The sequence below is a fragment of the Phyllostomus hastatus genome, unplaced genomic scaffold, assembly GCF_019186645.2.
Source record: "Phyllostomus hastatus isolate PE091 unplaced genomic scaffold, TTU_PhHast_1.1 phas_contig_1162, whole genome shotgun sequence".
In the NCBI taxonomy this organism is placed as follows: Eukaryota; Metazoa; Chordata; class Mammalia; order Chiroptera; family Phyllostomidae; genus Phyllostomus; species Phyllostomus hastatus.
In genome coordinates, this window is record NW_025333537.1 from 4,805,892 (window position 1) to 4,825,760 (window position 19,869).

The 19,869-nt window shown below is 43.8% G+C and overlaps 1 protein-coding gene across 3 annotated transcripts in view; it reads left to right on the plus strand.

Moving 5' to 3' along the window:
- The window catches only part of TAOK3 (TAO kinase 3), a 140,841-nt gene extending 122,405 nt beyond the window's left edge, over positions 1-18,436 (plus strand). For all 3 annotated transcript variants that reach the window (XM_045842931.1, XM_045842948.1, XM_045842938.1), the window contains 4 exons: positions 8,024-8,263; positions 9,687-9,899; positions 15,858-16,040; positions 17,070-18,436. In XM_045842931.1, the coding sequence (XP_045698887.1) occupies positions 8,024-8,263; positions 9,687-9,899; positions 15,858-16,040; positions 17,070-17,231 (798 nt within the window). In that variant the 3' untranslated portion in view covers positions 17,232-18,436. The remainder of the gene's footprint in view (positions 1-8,023; positions 8,264-9,686; positions 9,900-15,857; positions 16,041-17,069) is intronic.
- The last annotated feature ends 1,433 nt before the right edge of the window (positions 18,437-19,869 follow it).

A 19,869-nucleotide genomic window follows, 5' to 3' on the forward strand; every position in this document is an offset into this window, starting at 1 on the left:
ACACAAAGTAGGTATACAAAGAGCCAGGGAATGAATTTACCACTGATAAGAGAAAGCCCATTCACGAAACAAGAAATCAGCTTTTTCCAAATAAATGTTACAGAGTTTTATCGAATACTCATAAGCCATATCATGCAATGGAGAATCAAAAGAAGTAGAATAACTTTTGCTTTCAGCCTGCTTTTCAAAGACTTGTGTTTTTGTGATTCCACATCAAATACTTAAAAAACTATATGATGCTCTTCAGTTAAGTTCATTCATTCAGTCACCCAGCACTTACAGAGTGCCTCTTTGTGCCAGGCCCTGTGCTAGACCCAGAGCTTCCAAGAAGCTGTGTTCCTCCTTTCAAGGAGCCCTAAGTCTAAGAGGCAAAACAGACATGTAACAGGCTAATTATAATATAATGTACTAGGTATAATAATAATAGATGTGTAAATAAAGTATCATGGGCATATGGTCATGAAAGGGCTTGCAGGATTCAGGGACTGATGAGATGCTGAGTGTCCTGGGGGTGGGGCTGCAGCGTCACGACAAGAGTAGCAGAATGTGGAGGGCCTATTTCATTTAGCCAAGGCAGTTAGATTTTAGCCTGAAGGCAGTTGCTTGGCCATCAGAGGTTTTCAAGCAAGGGAGTGATGATGAATTGTCTTATTTCGAAGGATTAATGCATCAGTGTGGGGTAGGCTGGAGTGATGAGAAGTCAAGTCCAGTGAGATCAGCTAGATGCTCTTTCTCCAGTTCTACCTGGAAGGGGCAATGAGAGTAGTGAGAAATTAGGGTTTTTTTTTTTTAATTAGCATATATCTTCCCTACCCAATACTGTAAGACTCATATAAGTTTTTGGAGATTAGATCTGAGTAACATTTCTGAAGCAGAACTGGTATGAGAATTTTAGAAGAGGGAGGAGTCAAAAATGACTTCAGAGTTTCTAAGTTGGGAAATTGGATGAATGTGATGTTTTTCACTGAGATGAGGAATAGGGAATGTGAATCAGTTGCAGATACAGAGTTCACCAGGAAATCACTGTGACCTGGAATAGTCAGAGAAAGAGAAGCCTCACAAATGAGCTAGCACGTTGGTAAAAGCACCACGTTTGATCAAACCCAGTGTTCTCCTGCATGAGGGCAACAAGCATCACAGGTACATTTAACGGGAATGTGAATTGGTGAAACTTTTTGGAGAGCAGCATTCAAATGGGAGGGCAAAAGGGTGGCACAAACTCAAATTCATTGACCACATGTAATTATGGGCCAGGCTGAGACTTCATCCGTGTTATCTCATCTTACTGGAAGAAGGAGAAACCGCTGAACACTTTTGAACCAGTCAATGATACAGCTAAAATTTTACTTTGGAGAGATCGGCCCAGTTTGGTGGCCACACACACAGTGATTAGAGAGAGCATGAATTCTCAGGGGGGTGAAATGGTTCCTGTGGGGGGGGGGGAGTCCCCTCTGAGGGGGGCCCTCTGAAGGGCCAGGTACTAAACAGATACACAGTCTATCTGTGTATTTTCGTTTCAGGGGTGGTGATGGTCAGGGAAGGGGGAAATCTGAAAGGGCTCCTGATAAGGACAGTCATGGGGGGAAATGTTGAGAAACACTGGATTGAAGGGAAGAAGCGAAAAGCAAAGAAATCAGGTGGTAGGAAATAGGGCATAAACAAAGATGGCAGTGGTAGCTATTAAAAGAATGGTAGGTTTGAACCCTGGCTGGTGTGGCTCAGTGGATTGAGCACTAGCCCGTGAACCAAAGGGTCACAGGTTCAATTCCTAGTCAGGGCACATGCCTGGGTTGCAGGCCAGGTCCCCAGGTGGGCGCGCATGAGACACAACCACACATTGATGTTTCTTCCCCCCTTTCTCTCTCCCTTCCCCTCTGTCTAAAAATAAATAAATAAAATCTTTTTTAAAAAAAGACTGTTAGGTTTGAAACATATTTTGAGGTATAAAGGAAGCAGGACTTAGCATATGATAGGATATGAGAGAAAAGATGAAGGCAGAATCAAAGTTATTTCTAGGGCTTAAGACCTGGGGAAATGCAGATTTGGGCAGAAACAAAGAAGCTTACAGAGAGGTGTTGGTAAGAAACCAATTAATTCAGTACTAGACATGCTGAGTGTGTTGGAAGACAAAAAAGTCCAAATGAGAAAGCCCAGTAGCCAGCTGGAAATAACATGTTTGGGATTCTTTTCATCTGGCAATTATTACTGTCATTCTGATAGCACATATTTAGAAAAAGTCTGAGGCTGCGGGGACAGTTAATGCCCATAAATGCTCTAGGAGACCATTATTCCCCCAGAATGAGAGAAACTCTATTCATGACTTCATTAATACCCAGTTGGTTCTAACCAACTGAGCAAAGAGTAGCTCTATGAGGGTGTTTTTCTTAAGAGTCCAGATTTTCTTTTGTTTGGTCTTATTCCAGAGCCTTCTTCATGCAAATGTTCAGTTTTTCTTTCTGTTTACAAAAGTAATCAAAGAACATTGAAAAAAAAGACAAGTAGAGAAAAATACGAAGTTCAGTACTAAAAGTTCTTGATATCCCCATCCCATCCAATCTCTACCCTGACACAGTCACCATTAATTTGGCACATATATTTCCATATTTCCAGGAGGTTTTTTTCTGTAGATATATGAGAGAAGACCCTAAAAAAACAATTAATTTTTGAAGGGTGGGTCCCATTTAGAGCATGCTTCCTCTGCTAGGTGAGTGTTCTAGGAACCCTTCTGTATCAGTGTACCAGCTGGCATTGTTGTAAGAGGCTGTGTTCAGCCTCAGAGAATTGTTTTTTTCAGACCCTTTCACCGTGTTTGCCCATTTCATGGTGAGTGATTGAAAGCACACCTGCCCACACCATGCTGAGTGTTCAGTTTTTGACCCAAAACGGCATGACCCCCATTCCCTACTCTTCCTATTCACGCGATCGCACCCCAAGCAACCTTTTTTGTTTCCCCAGATAAAAAAAGAAAAAGTCCTCAAAGGAAAATATTTTGCCAATGTGGTATAGGTGAAACAAAAAACAGCAGAAGCACTAGAAGACACACCAAAGTCAATGAGTTCAAAAACTGTTTTGAGCAGTGGAAAAACTGTCTCGATAGGTGTATTGCATCAAATGGAGAGTACTTTGAAGGTGACTGAAGTTTAAACATGTAAGAATAAATACACAAAATGTTATAAATAAATTCCAGGGTTTTGGGTTCCCCCTCTATATATTCATAACTACTGCTTATATATTATGTAGAACTTTAGCTTTACAAAATAAGGTTGCATTCATATCAGTGGTTCATTTAATGTGTTAAGCAACAGAAACAAACTGGCTGACTTAGTATGGAGAGGTATTTATCAGAAGGTTAACAGGATAGATGACGGAGCTGAAGAACCACACTGGAAAAGATGAAGAACCAAGCTGGAAAAGCAACTTCCATGACCCAGAGAGCAAGAGCCAATGGGCACTGGTCAAGACACCCCCTTCTGAATGCGTTTCCTCCAACCATGTTTAATTTTTGTGTCATTGCTGCTTAGGATCCAAATTGCCAGGAGAGAGAGAACGTGACTGAGTAACATGCTTACTCCCTTAATTCCTGATTCCAGAAAGGGTGGAGTAGTTTTTCGGAAAAAGAGAAGCCTGTTAACAAAAGAAGGGGAAAGAGCTACTGAACCTACAAAAAAAAAAAATCCACATATGTACTATGCTGTTCTGTAACTTTATTTTTCATCTACTATCTAGGACATACAGCTCTACCTTGTTCTTTTTTCAACCATTAATAGTATTTTTGGCTATAAGATTATTTATTTGATGACATGCTTCTCAGTGGATATTTTGTTGAAGTTTTACAGTATTACTAACAATGCTACGGAGAACATCTTTGTACAGAGATCTTTTTACACATATGCAAGTATTTTGTAGGATATATTCTCACAGGTGAAATTTCTGGCTCAGAGTATATGCATCTAGATTTTTAACAGATATTGCCAATTGACCTTAAAAGCATTTATACTCCCACCAACAAGGAGTACCTGTTTTCCTATATCTTTGCCAAAATTGAATATTAGCAATCCTCTAATTAATAAACAACATTTTTGAAAGATCACCATCGACTAGGTTGAGCCTCTTCCACTCTCATCTCTGCACGCAGATGCCCACTCTTTTCTAAGCAATTATGAAACTAAGAACTGAAACTAAGAAAGCATGAAATGTCTTAGGCTAACAACATCACCATTTAAGATTTTGAATTTCAGTTCTTATTCAACCTCAGTGGGCATTGGCACAAAAATTTTGACTGGAGTGAGATCAGCTGCTTTTAAAGAAGTCGGTAGCACTTGGACTGAAGTGGAGTGAATGGGTCACAGTGGGAAGGGTTTATGAGGGGACACACCCTGGATCCACATCTTAACGCAGGAGGCAGATTCCCATAAAGTTTGGTAATGTGCTCAGCGACCATGGTATATGAGAATACCTGTGTTTCGATACTGAGCTCACACTCAGCTTGGCAAGATGCTCAAAGCACACAAGGTCTCCCCTTTCACACTCCTGCTGGGCACACATGCACTGAGCATACGCTGGTGGGCAGAATCACCTGTACCATTGCATCTGTTTTTGTATTTTTTTTCTCAGCTCACTTTGTTGAGTTTGTATAAGCTAATGGTACACATGGTGTGGCTCTACCGTAAACTGTCCGTTGTACAGATGAAGTAACCATTGCAGAGGGTCTAGCTACAGAAGAGGAATTCTTCAGAATATTGTATCACAGACTGAAAAGGCATAAAACAGAAAAATATAAGCCTTCACCAGGACATCTTTTAATGGAAAATGTTGAAAATCTATAAACCTGAGTTTTAGCCTCATTTCTATAATCCCCAAATTCCTTACTGTCATATATTAAAGGGGTAAATTCCTATAACCTTACCACTACATTGGGTTGCAACTAGGATTAAAATATGTGAAGTCATTTTTAAAGCTTGAAAGCACATTTCACATTATTATGTAGGCACAGCACTGGGCTCCTAATAAGCTGAGTGATTTTTTTCACTGCGGTTTACAATATTACAGGCAGCTCACCAACTTACATCTTAGCAACTCGATGTGGGAATTAAAGGTAAATGGAACAACCTACTATTATAACAGAAAAGCCATTTCAATATCATGGGGTTTTTTTCCCTCTTCTAATAGTTTATAAAAACTAGTTTTAAGACATTCACTTCTGAATACAGAAGCATAATAATGACATGTTTATGTATCACGAAGCATTTTCTTATGGTCTTTCATTTCAACTTCACAAGAATGGTAGCTCACAGTGGAAAAGTTATCCTCCCTTTACACCTGTGGAAACTAAAACATAGACTGAGAGACGTGCCCAAAGCCATGTATGAGTCAATGGAAGAGCTGAAACTGACTCACACCCTGAATATTTTTCCATTGATTCTCAAACTTTAGTACATGTCAGAATTAGCTGAGTGGTTTGTAACCCAGAAAGTTACGATGGACAACATCCGGTAGCATTCCATTACATGTAGAAAGAAGCATTTGATTTCTTCTCAAAGTATTGTTTGCTTTGCTCTTTTAATTTCCCCCCGAGGTTCAGAGCTCTGGGCAGCTCAGACACGATGTGGACTTCTCAGTTTAGGAAAATGTGGAATGGGTAAATGCCCAATATTGAGAGGCCTGGTACTCAAAGGTTCAAAATGCTATAGTGACCCAGGAACAGGACATTAGTCCATTTCAAGGGCTTTCCTTGGCTTTCCCTTGGTCATTGGACTGGATGGAAGAGCTTTAGTCTCTGGGAAGGGCTCATTGTCCTTTAGTGCCACCTAGGGGCCAGTTAGTGACTTTTAAAAGGAGGCATTTGATGGCCCAGGTAAAGAAAAATAAAGCAAAGAAAAGAAAAATGCAGGAGGAGATTGAAGGACATGCTCTGGGATATTATCTTTTATACCTTAAAGCAAGTGTAAGTTTCACTTCTAATATGTTCTCACTAGAAAACACCTCCATACAGGGAGTGTACTTGTTCACTACTCTATCCCTCATGCCTGCAACAGTTCTGGCAAAACAGTTCTGCCATGCTTAACAACGACTTGCTGAATACACAATAATTAACACCTTCGCTCTAGTAATAGATGCTGGGCTGTTTAAAGGCCTTCTCTTCAAATGGATAGAAGGCCTAACTAAGCATACAAGATATTCTCATCCATACCAATATAGAAATGTTACTGATAATTCTATGAGAATAAATGCTTGCATTTTTCTCCATAGTGGATCGCATTAGAGAAGAGGCCCCCTGTTGTTCTAATTTAACGGCCAGCTCAAAAGCTTTCCCCTTTCCTCGGCCTTTTTAACTAGTAGTAATATCACCCTTTTGAGCACTTCTTACAGCATAAAATCTTTACCTCTTTCACAGCACTTAACAAACACTTCCAACCGTGCTCTCTTTTTAAAATTTACACATAAAATTTATTTCCCTGTGTTAATGAAGGTTCTTTGTTTGCATGTTATTAAAACTTATTTGAGCTAACTTAAGCCAAAAGCAGGGAATTCGCTACAGAAACATAGGAATGTTTCATAAAACCCAATTGCAATGATACAGCCGAAGCTACAGTCTGCTTCGAACCAGTCAGGAACTTGGGCCTCAGTGTATCCCCCACACTCCCTTCTTCTCTCTTTTTCATTCTTACTGGCAAGTCAGCTGTCCTCTAGTCATTCAGCCCTTGTAGCGGTGGATGGCTGCCACATGTAGGTTTTATATGACCCTCTATTCTAGCTGTATGTAAAGGTTAACTGTCTCTGAATCCCAGTTCCAAATTTCTAGTAAAGACAAAATAGATTGATTCCTTTACCTGTGAGCTGAGCATATACTTCAACATGTGTCTGTTATAATTCCCTAGTAGAGTGTTAGCTACTTGAGGACGAAGTCATGGCTTAGTAAATATTTTTATACACCCAGAGTACATGGTTCAGATTGTTTAATACAGTGCCATTCAGGAAATTTTCTTGAACTGGTGAATGAAAAAAAATTTGTTCACCATCGCCCTCCTCCCTTTTCTTTTTCTGGTTTCCTTTCTTTCCCCCCTTCAACAAGAGAGAGAGAAAGACATGAGTAGAATTGGAAAGAGCAGAATGATTAGAACTAGAAATGACCAAACAGACTCTAACGGACAAGATGAAAGGAGCGAGGTCTCTGCTTTTCCCCAGCATGCTGTGAACTCTGAGATTTTAAAAAAATAGACAATTGGCCTACTTCTGAAACATACAAAGAAAAACCAACAGGGTATTTTCCCATAAGAACATTGCTTCAGCAATTCCCAGCTCTGTCTATTAGAATCACCTGGGGGCCCTAAAAATATTGATGTCAGGGTCCCACCTCAGACAATTATCTGAACTTCACATTGTGGGATTCAGTCGTCTTATGTTTTACAAGCTTCCTCACATGATTTTAATGGGCGGCCAGGGTGGAGAACCACTGGTTTCACTGAAGAAACACTTATTTAGACCTGTGCATAGCACACCGTCTAATTAAGGGTCACAGCAGCTCTGTAAGGTAAGAAGGGCTCAGTGAGAATTACAGTGGTACCTTAGCCCTCGGCTTCAGAACTCATCAACCCCGGTACTTGTCCCATTTGGACTAGAGAAAATGTTTCAGCACTCAGTGCTTGCTTGCCACTCATCACACTTGCTAGAACTTGTATGAGTCACGACGCCACCCCACAAGAGAAAATGCTTCATCAGTCATCACTTGCTCGCCACTCGTCAGAATGAGTTAACGAGTACCGAGGTACCGCTGCAATCCCATTTTACAGAGCAGTTGTAATGGCTGTGAAGTTGCCCATCTTGTAAAAATGGTGGACCTACATACAGAACCTAGATCTGTAGGGACCGCTAATCTAATCTCATTAGGTTGTGCTGCCAAAAACTAGCGGGTTTAGTTAAGAGGGTTGGTAGTGCCATTCCCTGCCATCCCTCAGCTGTGAATCCCATCCAGGCCGTGTCCATTCACCTCTCTCCATTTATCTCTCTTTATTCCTGCGCGCAGGAACTGAATAAGAAGAGGACCCAGAAGGAGATGGAGCATGCCATGCTCATCCGGCACGACGAGTCCACCCGAGAGCTGGAGTACAGGCAGCTGCACACGCTACAGAAGCTACGCATGGATCTGATCCGTCTACAGCACCAGACTGAACTGGAAAACCAGCTGGAGTACAATAAGAGGCGAGAAAGGGAACTGCACAGAAAGCATGTCATGGAACTTCGGCAACAGCCAAAAAACTTAAAGGTAAGAGGACACTAAAGCACTTCCCTGTCCGTGCTGCCAGACAGGGCTGGGCCGAATCAGCAGTTCCTACGTGTGGATGATTGTCAGTCACCTGGGCAGCTTTTCAAAATTACAAGTTTCTGGGCCCCACGCCTGCTGAATGAGACTCTTCAGATGTGAAGCACAAGACTCTGTACATAACAAACTCCTGAGGAGACGCTGCTGGGCAAGCTGGTTTGACAGCCTCTATACGAGATGATCGCTCCCTTTTTCTTTATATGCATTATGCAGTTTCTCTGACCTCTTCGTGACCTGCCCTTTTAAAAATTGTAATGTATGGACCAACAACATAAAACCAGGAAATGAGAAAGTTCCCTGGTAGTTACAGGGCAGATAAACTGCGTCTGTCCTACCAGTCACATGATTGGTAACAGCACACACTACCTCGAGTGCTACTGTATTGAGAAAGACTCCAAAGCCACAGCCAAGCTTTTAAGAAAGAGTATGATCTATTAGTGACATCCGTCATGGGCGTGGGGATCAGGCATGAATCTAGATGTGCCGGGCACTTACTACCCTGCACCAGGGACCGGAGCTCCTCTCGCCCTCACTGCCTTCAGATCATTCTAGCTGGCTGCCAAGTGAATGCTCTGCACTACGTGGGCCAAACTGTTGCTCTGTGTCAAGGGAGACATTATCAGTGTTGACACAGACATCAGGCCAGCGTCCATCACTCCGGTCATACTCCTGTCTAGCCAAACCCCAACGTGTCTACTTAGTGATCCCTGTCATCACAGCTCCTCCAAGTGCTGGTGAAATGTGCATGTGACTATGAGGCGAGCTGGTGGAACGCCTTCTAGACTCTTCACACACCCACTCCCCCTTGCCAAAGTGCATATTTGATATCGCTACACACACGCACGGCCTCTGAATGGGAGGGGGATAGCTAAAACCACTTTCCTTCATATTGAGGCCGAAATTGAATGGAATGGTCAAGACAGAGACACAGCAGTGAGAGCTGGCTTTATACACTGCCACCCTTTTTCTCACTTGGAAATTGAGGGGAACATGGGGTGAAACAATAAACTATAGAAGACACTGAAGATTTTGAGTAGGAAACTTAAAATAATGAGCAAACTTTTAACAAACTGAGCTTCATAGTATGCCACCATCTGCTCAGAGTCGTGGTCCCCTTGTAACAATTCATATTTTTAATCCACTCAGAAATACAAAATTACTTCTACTTATTTAACATAAAACCAAACGTATCGATAGAGTTAGCTCTTGTCTGTGTCATGTGTATTACTTTCATTATTATTGACCAGTAATGTGTGTCACTGCTCCTAAAGACAGACCGTCCCAGCAACTGTATTGCATTATTACAATGGGAACCTTTCTGTATTTACTGATGTGTCTTTTTTTTTTTTGTCACTTTTTCACACAGGCCATGGAAATGCAAATTAAAAAACAGTTTCAGGACACTTGCAAAGTACAGACCAAACAGTATAAAGCACTCAAGAATCACCAGTTGGAAGTTACTCCAAAGAATGAGCACAAAACAATCTTAAAGACACTGAAAGATGAGCAGACGAGAAAACTTGCCATTTTGGCAGAGCAGTATGAACAGAGTATAAATGAGATGATGGCCTCTCAAGCGGTAAGTGGTTAGGTTCGGTGCCACGGCCTCAAGAGCTTTGGGAATCAAGAAAACTCAAGATCCAGCCTTTTGTTCCCAAGATGATTCTTGCACAAGTTTAGGATATTGGTGTGTTTCTGCCCCGAGAACTGAGGAAGTGACGATGCTGAACGAAGCCAAGCCGATGTGGATGGTTGCTGGAGTGTGTCTTCCAAGCTGGAACTCAAAGGAGTACCGTGCTAAATCAGACCTGTGGCACGTAGGGGCTTTGAGGGCAGGATGTGATAGATTCCGCACATAATACCGTATTTGCATTCATCAAAGGGTACTCAGCTGATGTCGCACACAAACCAACAAGATGCACAGACACATTCACTCAATAAACTTTGACTAAGTATCTGTGTTCAGCACCTGCTGGGCTCAGAGGTAGTGTGAGCTAGAGAGACAGCTGTTGGTCCCTGTCCTCACACTTGAGTCAGGCGAGCAAGAAGGTCAGATGATTAAGCAATAAAAATAAAGCATAGTAAGTGCTTTGAAGTGGGAGTCGAAGGGCTGTGGAGGATAAGTAGGAACAGTGAGTCTAGTCTAGAGAAAGCTTCCCAGCAAGAGCCAAGAAGCCTGAAGAAACTCACTTAAGTAGACAGGTTCCATGGGAAGGAACCTACATAGGCAGAGGTCCAAAAGTCGGAAAGTGTGCGTTTGGGGACCCAGAGAACTTTGGCAGGGGCTCAGATGTTAAGGAGAAGGATTGTGGGAGCCCCGGATAGAGAGGTCATAAAGGTCCTGGTTTTCCAGGGATGGGAGCTCACCTGACAATCTGTGAAGATTTCACAGAGAGATGAGTCTTGAAGAGTAATAGTTTGCCAAGCAGGCAGAGAAGGAAAAGTCATTACTGGCAAAGGATACCGTGTATGCAAAGATTCAAAACCCTGAGAGTGGATGGCACGTTCGAGGTGCCGTGAGTTGTCGATGTGGCAGGAGCATAAAGGGAAGCAGGAGCGCAGCCAGGGGTCGGATCCTCAGAGGCCAGGCGCTCAGACGTTATTGGAGAAGCAGAGGAGAGCCCCCGAGGCCTGCAGTAAGAAGGAAAGTGACAGGATCAGATCTGTGCTGTGGAAAGACACTTGCCAGTAGTGTGGCAAATGTGGGTAAAGAGACCTGTTAGGGTCTTTTTGTAATAATCCCAGAAAAAAGAGGAACAAAGGCCTAAACTAAGAGAGAACATGCTCATGGAGATAGTGAGGAAGGAGGAGGATTTGAGAAACGTTTAGGAGGCAGGAATATTTAAAAGATAGAACTCAGTGACCATTTGGAAGGTAGGTTCGATAACAGTGAGATGGGTCATCATTTTACCAAGACAAACAAAAGGAGGGGTGAGTTTGGATGCCCGGTGGATAACTGGGTAAGTTGTGGGCATGTTACCTGAGCTTCACGGGTATCCAGGTAAAGAAGGGCAGAGATGGAAATCTATAGTTTGAGAGAGTGTCAGGATTAAAGACAAAAAGCCAGGTACCATTATTATATGGCGGCAGTGGTAGCTTTAGGAATACCTGAGATCTTCTAGGGACAGGAGATAGTGTCGGAGAGAGAGGGGACTGAGGACAGAGTTGCGGACACCCCCGTGCGAGGGCTGAGTAGAGGGAGACCAAAGAAGATGCACCCTTAGCGATGCGGAACGGTAACCGGAAAGAGTGGGTGGCAGAAGCCAGAACAAAGGTTCCTAGTTGACTTCAGACGCTGCAGAGAGACCAGTCGGACCCCGCAGTGGGTTTGTCCAGTGGCTGGCACAATCACCGGAGTGGTGGGAATGGAAGGCGTGACAGTGCACCGACAAAGTTACTGTGAGTGAGGTAGAAGCTGTAAGAGAGATCGCTTTTCCCAGATACCTGTCCATGAAGGGAAGGAGAAGGAGAACTGTAGGTAAAGGAAGAGACAAGTAAAGGAAGACTTCCGTTCACTGGGAAAGTCTTAATACGCATGTCCTTAGGCTGAGGACAGGAGCCAGTGGGTTCATTCTTTCCCTCGTTTATCCAATAAGTATACATGGAGTGTCTATATACGGTGCCCCCGGCATCCCTCACGCCGTCATGGAATCTATAGAAAAGTGGAGGGAACAGACGTTGAAAAAAGCCTACTTGTTGTGACGGCAGCGCAAGTGCAGTGTGCTCACAGAGTAAACCTGGAGAGGCAGGAAGGGTCTCTCAGACACCCAATGGCCATTTGAGGGGAAGTGCAGGGAGCACATTCCAGGGGAAAGGAACTGCATTGGTCAAGGTGGGAAAGATGGCGGTCCTTTTCTAGAACTCAGAAAAGTCCATTATGCTTGGAGTCAAGAGAACAGGGGGGAGCCTAGCATGAGAATAAGCCTGGAGGGTAAGCAGGCTAGATGGTGTAGGGGCTTGCTAGCTTTCTTAAGAATTTTTATCTTTATCTTAAAAGCAATGGCAAGCCATTGATGAGTATTAAGGAGGCAACTGACGTCAGATTTGCATTTGTGAACGATCACTGATGACCTGTGGAGGGCAGCCTGATTGATGGCAAGAGCGATATAAGGAGAGGGAGAGAGAAAAAGATAAGGGCAAGAGGGAGAGGAGGCTAGAGCAGAGACAGGGCAATTGGGATAAAGGAGAAGTGACCACAGTTGAGAGGTAGGCAGGAGATGGAATTGCAAACGTTTAGTAACAGACTGAACGTGGAGAGTGAGGTACTAAGGATGACTCCCACTGTCTAGTTTGAACAAAATGGTAGATGGTGGTACCATCTACCTGTGTGGTTAAAAATAATTTTTTAAAAAAAGGGAAGTGGAGCAGACTGGGGAAGCAGGAAGGGAAAGATGAGTAATATCAAGTTGTGTTGAGCTTGAAGACCTGGGAGACATCCAGGTGAAGATGTCTCTAGTGGACTGCATCAGCTAGCGGGGACCTCAGAAGAGAAGTCTGAAACAGGTACAGATGTGGGGGCTATCTGCATGTGGATGGTAACTGAAGCCTTTGAAATCGATGAGAGTCCTTAGGAGGCACGATTAGAGGAACTGCCCATGACCAAGCCCCAAGAAACCCCCATATTTAATGTTCTAGTTAGGCAGGGAGTAGCTGGGAAAGGAGAGAGGGAGGAAAAAAAAAAACCAAGAGGGTGTGTGGTATCTCAGAAGACAAGAGAAAGACTGCAGGAAGAAAGGGGCCATGCACAATATCCAGTGCTTCCTGGGAGGTCAGGTAAGATGAAGACCCCTTCAGGGTGGTCCTCAGTGACCGCAATGTGAGCAAGTAAGTAGGGGAGCAGGGTCAGAATGAGGAGTGCAAGGTGGGGCACGCAGAGAAGGGCGAAGGTAAGGAGAAGGGGAGAGCGCTGATAGGGACAGAAACATTGATTGGATTTCTGTCGTGTCCGTCTGCATTCTCAGCCTCTGCATCCGTGCCTGGCAAGCAGCAGGCGTTCGATGGACATTTGTTACCTGAAGTGGGCGATGACGGGTCAGGAGTGTAGGTTCATGATTGCCTGTGGGTGAAACGAGAGAGAGGCCCTTTCCTCTGATGCAGGAAGGGGATGAGAGTGTGTGTGTGTGATCATCACAGCCATCCTCTGCTAACTGCTCCCCATGTGCCAGGCACCGTTTTCAGTGTTTTCTAAGTGTTACTTCATTTTTTGTGAAACCCCTTTGAAGTTGTTATATACTCTTTCAATCCTAATTTACCTATGAGGGAGCGAAGGTTTATTGAAGTAAAGCTGCTTGCTTGGGGCAGAAGTTGGCCGACTTTTTCCGTAAAGGGCAGACGGATAGCATTTCAGGCTTTGAAGAGCACGGACCTCTGCCACCACTGCTCACCTCCATCACTGTCGTGTTGTACAAAAGCGACCACAGACAATGCGTAACCGAGTGAGCACGTCTGTGTTCCAGTAAAATGTATTTACAGAAACAGGCAGCAAACCGGATTTAGCCCTGGGGCTGTCGCGTGCCCACTCCTGGCTGGGGGTGTCACACGACGCACGAGACGGAGCCAGGACTGGGGCCCGTTTTCAGAGGAGCCCGTGTGGTTCATTGTGGCTACATTATGCTACCTCCATCACATCCTTTTCTTCCCTTTATCCACTTGATAACACAGATGTGATATTTACCTCTACTTTTATTTGTAAAACTTTGTAATGGATTTTGTACGTGCAGCTTTTGGGGGATCGATACCGAATACTGGAATATCCTGATTTCTAGACTGGCGCTTTTGTAGAGTCAGAGCTGGTGCGGAATATCGTAGCTACTGTCGTTAATAGTAGAACGCCAGAAGTGAGAGGGGATGGAGTTGTTTCAGTGGTCTGGACTGCACAGGATGAGCCTCACCCGCTCAGCCGGGGCTTGTAGCAGTTAATGCAGACGAGTAGAAACCAGTAGACTTTCATTCCCTTTGTTGGTAAGGAACCTCCCATGTCAGGAGGAAATCAAGAACAGTCTCACTGGGAGCCAGCAAACCTTCTGGCATTGATCTGTAAGGCTGTTCCCGCTGCAGATTGACTGTTCATTATGTCTAGTATTTCTTCTGCCTCCCTTCTCACTGGGAAAATGAGAAGAGAGAGCTCCTCTTTAGTGGGTTTCACTGAAAGCTGGTTAAGATTAATTATTGGAAAGCACCTTGGATGTATGATTCCATTATATTTTTGTTAATTTGCTTTAGGGCATTTGTCCAAAAGTACTAAAGAAGACACTATGCAAATAACCTTCTAAAACTATTCTAATAACATTTCAAAAAGTCAATTCTCGATCAACATACTGAGATAGATTGTTAGTTGTCTTGCCCATCTGTGTCTTCTCAGTATTGTACAGATAAGGAAGAAAGCATAGGTAAACAGCTATCTTGGCAAAGTGGTCTGTATATGTGAAAACATGCAGATAAACTCAAGGTAGTACCGTCTGATTGAAGGGTTCTAATCTCAGAGTTCCCAGCGGAACTGAGGGCCTGCTAAATCTAGACAAAACCAAGCCCGGGACAGGAGCACCGTCATCCCTAAACACTCCTGTTCACGGCCGCACACCATCAGCTACACCCCCCGAAAGGTCGGCCTTTCTGCTGGCTGGCTCGGCTCCACACAGGATCGGTATCCTGGTGTCTAACAAACACAAAGTTCAGGGGCTACTGGGAAGCCAGGGGAACTTTATCAGGTGGGTGTATAATCTGGACTTGACTGCTTCAAATCAGAATACGCCCCTTCCGATTATTGAGGCTAGCTCCTGTGTGTGCGGAGGAGATTGGGAGCCACTTGAGTGTTAGATTGTCTGGCCGGCGGGATAACATGTAGCTGAACACAGGGGTGGACACTACTTGCTAGGAATGTAACAGTGCTGTGGTGAGTCCCTCAAGTTTTAGGAGATTGGCTCATTTTCTTTCTTTTAGAGCTAAGGATATCTAAGTGTATTATGGATTTGTGGCTAAAGACATCTAAATATCGAAATGATTAGTGAAAACCAAAATAATGATAACAGCAACTATTTACTGAACACTTGGTATACATCAAGAACGATGCCTAGGATTTTATATGAATTATTTTATTTAATCCTCCCACTGATCTTAGACACTTATGGTTTAGACTTACTTTCCTGAGATGGAAAAAAAAAAAATGAGACTGGGAGAGGTTAAGTAACTCGCCAAGATGACACAGCTAAGTGAATGGTGGAGCTAGAGTTCAGGTTCAAGGGTCTGCGTCCAGAGTCCCCGGTTTAATCACTGGAGTGGGTAGCATTCCTGACTCCTGCTAGTACGGTTTTTCTTAAGAATGTTTTTTTAGGAAAGAATGTTTTAAGAACATGTTTTTAGAAGTGTGCAGCCCGTCGGGCAGAGTGTACTGTCTATTTTTGATTCCTGACTCTGGAGGTGCCCAGGGCATCCTTTTCTGAGGGAACCTGTTGTAACCCAAACGCTGAAACGCCTTCCAGTAGTCCCCGAGTGCCGTGAGCTGGGAGTGAATTACAGCGTGTGTCTTCTGTGCCCGCAGTTACGGCTAGATGAGGCTCAAGAAGCAGAATGCCAGGCCTTGAGGCTACAGCTCCAGCAGGAAATGGAGCTGCTCAACGCCTATCAGAGCAAAATCAAGATGCAAACAGAGGCACAACACGAACGTGAGCTCCAGAAGCTAGAGCAGAGGGTGTCTCTGCGCAGAGCACATCTTGAGCAGAAGGTACGGGCGAGTCCCACGGGGCCTGTGCAGCTGGGTGGAGGGCGGGACACGGCCTGGGGAACCCCCGCCGGCTGCGCAGCCCTGCCTGTGTGCCTGGCGGTTAGAGCAGGCCCTGCTCACTCACTACCTGCTTTTACGCTCCTGGCATCCAAGAGGTGGGCGTAATCTCCATTCTGCAGGCGGTTAGGTTACGGGTACAAATCTGATCCCAGGGCCAAAGCTCTTTCTCTGCCTCTGCTGGGAAACTCCCCACCTTCACAGCCAGAGGAATACATGGCTTGCTGGGTCGTTGATATGACGTGTGAAAGGCACTACAAGCTGATAGCATGGCTGCTAAATGGCATGAGGAAGCCAAGTGCAGTTTTGGCTTTTATTTTTAGCTATTTCTAAACGAAAAGAAATCACCAGCAGGGCTCTTTTAAAAAATTGAAATGAAGAGAGGTTGATATTGCCATGCATAATAAATGTTATCGGAATTGAAATATTCATTGCTTTAAATATTGCCGAGGAATATGAAGTAGAAAAGATTTCATAAAGCATCTCAAAGCTGTTAAGCATTTATTTGCTTAACTAGTTATTTGTGCTTTCCTCCGGTAGTTCCCTGATACCACGTAAGAGACTGTTGCCCCAGCTCCTGTTCTAGAACTAAATTGCTAATGACCCAAGGGGCATGTGGCTGGCTCTCTGTGGGATCGTGGCACAATCTAATTGTGCTTTGGTGTATTTTACCTTCTCCTGAGCCATCTCCTGCTGAGACAGGACACTGACCTAGATCAGCCCAGCTGCTCAGCTTGCTGGAATGGCAGCGGGAGCCCCAGTGAGCCCCGGACATGTTTATTCTCATGAGCAAGTTTTAAACATAATGGGTTAGATACAAGACATTCGTCACAGGACCCTCCCCGCCTGTCCGTCTGGTTTACCCTAGCTCCTGTGTTCGTGGCTGTGTGCACATGTATGTGCACATGTGTGCGCGTGGGTACCTGTCGGGAGATCCTCTCCATTAAGATCTGCTCACTGTGCTTATTTCAGATTGAAGAAGAGCTGGCTGCCCTTCAGAAGGAACGCAGCGAGAGAATAAAGAATCTATTGGAAAGGCAAGAGCGAGAGATTGAAACTTTTGACATGGAGAGCCTCAGAATGGGATTTGGGAATTTGGTTACATTAGATTTTCCTAAGGAGGACTATAGATGAGATTAAATTTTTTTGCCATTTACAAAAAAAAATAATAATAAAACAAAAAAATTCCGACCCTGCAAAACCACATTCCCCATTTTAACGGGCGTTGCTCTCACTCTCTCTCTCTCTTACTCTTACTGACATCGTGTCGGACTAGTGCCTGTTTATTCTTACTCCATCAGGGGCCCCTTCCTCCCCCCGTGTCAACTTTCAGTGCTGGCCAGAACCCGGCCACCTCTTCTACGCATAGTACACGTCACAGTATTGATGTGATGCAAAACGTTTCAGTGGAAACTTGGAGACAGTTTTAACAAAACCAATAAACCAACAACAACAAAAAAAGTGGACGTACGTTGCTTTAAGCAATCACTCATTACCACCAATCTGTGAAAGTAAAGCAAAAAAAAATAATAATAATAATAATAAATGCCAAGGGGGAGAGAGACACAATATCCGCAGCCTTACACCTTAACTAGCTGCTGCATTATTTTATTTTATTTTATTTTTTTGGTATTTATTCATCAGGAATTAAAAAAAAAACAAAGTTTTATTAAAGATTGAAAATTTGATACATTTTACAGAAACTAATTGTGATGTACATATCAGTGGTGACATATTATTACTTTTTTGGGGATGGGGGGGTGGGTGGGGTGAAGAGATCTTGTGATTTTTAAGAACCTGCTGGCAAGAGTTTAACTTGTCTTCAGCATATTCTGATTGTATCATAATCATTTTCTGCTGTTGCAGAGGATGTGAATACACTTAAGGAGCTCACAGAATCCCAGTAGCACAAATTGGGCTTTGGCAAATCGTGTATTTTGTGTATAGAAGGAATTTAAGGAGAGGTATTACTTATTTTCATATTGTATTTTAACTGTTTCTCTGATCAAATTTTTTTACTTCCTCCTCCTCTTCCTCCCCACCCCCCCTCCTTTTCCAGTTCAGTATCTGGAGTTCAACACTGTCTCTCAATCAGATCATCTTGATCTTTTTCTTTATTTCCCTTCCCCTCCCTAAGTCCCATATCTTGGTCATAAATATTGCATTATTCACACTTTCAAACTGTGTATTTTCTTACAATAAAAAATGATGAAAAAAAAAAGGCTTTACTTCTTTTGCATGCACTTTAAAAAAAAAAAAAACATTTTTCAGGTTCCAAGGAAGAGCATGATAACTGTCAGAGCTTTTAATTATATTTGTAAATAAAAGTGTTCATCACATCGCCTTGCTGTGTTATTGTAGCAGGAAGTTTCCCTTCTAGGTTTGCCGGCTCCTAATTCAGACGGAGAGCCACCTCCAGAAACTCCTCTCCATAGTGCCGGTCGCTTCTGGAAGAGCCATTCGCGATCTCCAGGTAAAGCTGTGCCTTCCAAGTTTTTCCACGGGTTTGAAGATAGTGTTGCACTGTTTGAAGTGGTCAGCGGCACCTTTTTGCCCTTAAGAATAGAAAAAGGAACACATGCATGCACAGGCACGTACACACACACACCAATGTGCCAGTTGGGCTTAGAAGTGCCTATTGCAGGAGAGGAGCTGGGCACCCTCAAAGGCAAGCTATGAAGAAGTTATAGCCAAATATTTGAAGTGATCCCACTGGAAGAGACCTCCCACCCCCCACATTCTACTTCCATTAGAATAGTCCTATGTGCATATCATTGAGGTGGTAAAATATTTAATTTCTAGGATGTGGCTTTGGGTTTAAGACAATCTCAGTAAGATGGCATCTTCTTAGCATTCTAAGTCCTGGACATTGAAGTTAAACTTTAGCGGGAGGACCCGAAGGTCACTCTTGTGTCCTCCAGGGCATTCAGTCATCACAGACACGTGGCCAGTCACGTTCACTGCCATAGACTAGAGCAGAGAGGTAGACTCAAAAACTACAAAATGATTTATTAACCATGGGTTAACGCCATCCGTAAAGTTATCACCTGGTTTCCTAAACAGCCGAGTTCACTGAAGTTTCTGTTAGGTACAACAGAAAATAACGTTGCAAAGGGCTGGAAAGAAGACTCAATTACCCATGACAAATAGGTAACCTGTACTTCATGCTTATGCCTCCCGTGTGATGGGACACCACACTAAGGATTTTACAGGTGAGGAAATAAGCGCAGACCAGGGTAAGTGGTGGTGGTGCAGACTGAATCCAAACCTGTCTGATTTCAGACACTCCTGGGCATAGTTACTGCCATTCAGGACATTATGTCTTCAGGAAGACAGAACAACTTCTTGAAGTCTGTCATCCGTTTCTCTGTAGTGAGAAGTGTCTAGCTAGCTTGTGAAAAGGCCTTGTGTCTGAGACGACAGGCGCTGATCTTTATAAAATGTCCCTCTCTACAAGTTTGTCAGTGGTGTGTTCCAAGGCAGAGTTACCAGAAGGAAGATCAGAAGGAAAGAGCGTGGGTCCCCGCTCTGAACACCTGGGACAGACTGTCTTCCAACTCCTAGTACCTGCACGAGGAGGCAGTGAGAATAGACCAGGACCAGAATGGCAGCAAGAGAACAGGTATGCAGGCGGTGCTGGGGCAGCAGCAGCCAACCAGTGTCCCAGAACCCCAGCATACACTGAACTCCCCGACGTGGAAAGAATCGTTACAGGTTTGTCACACATATTAGTAAAGGCTGCTGACCTTTGATTTGCAGTGATTCACTCAAT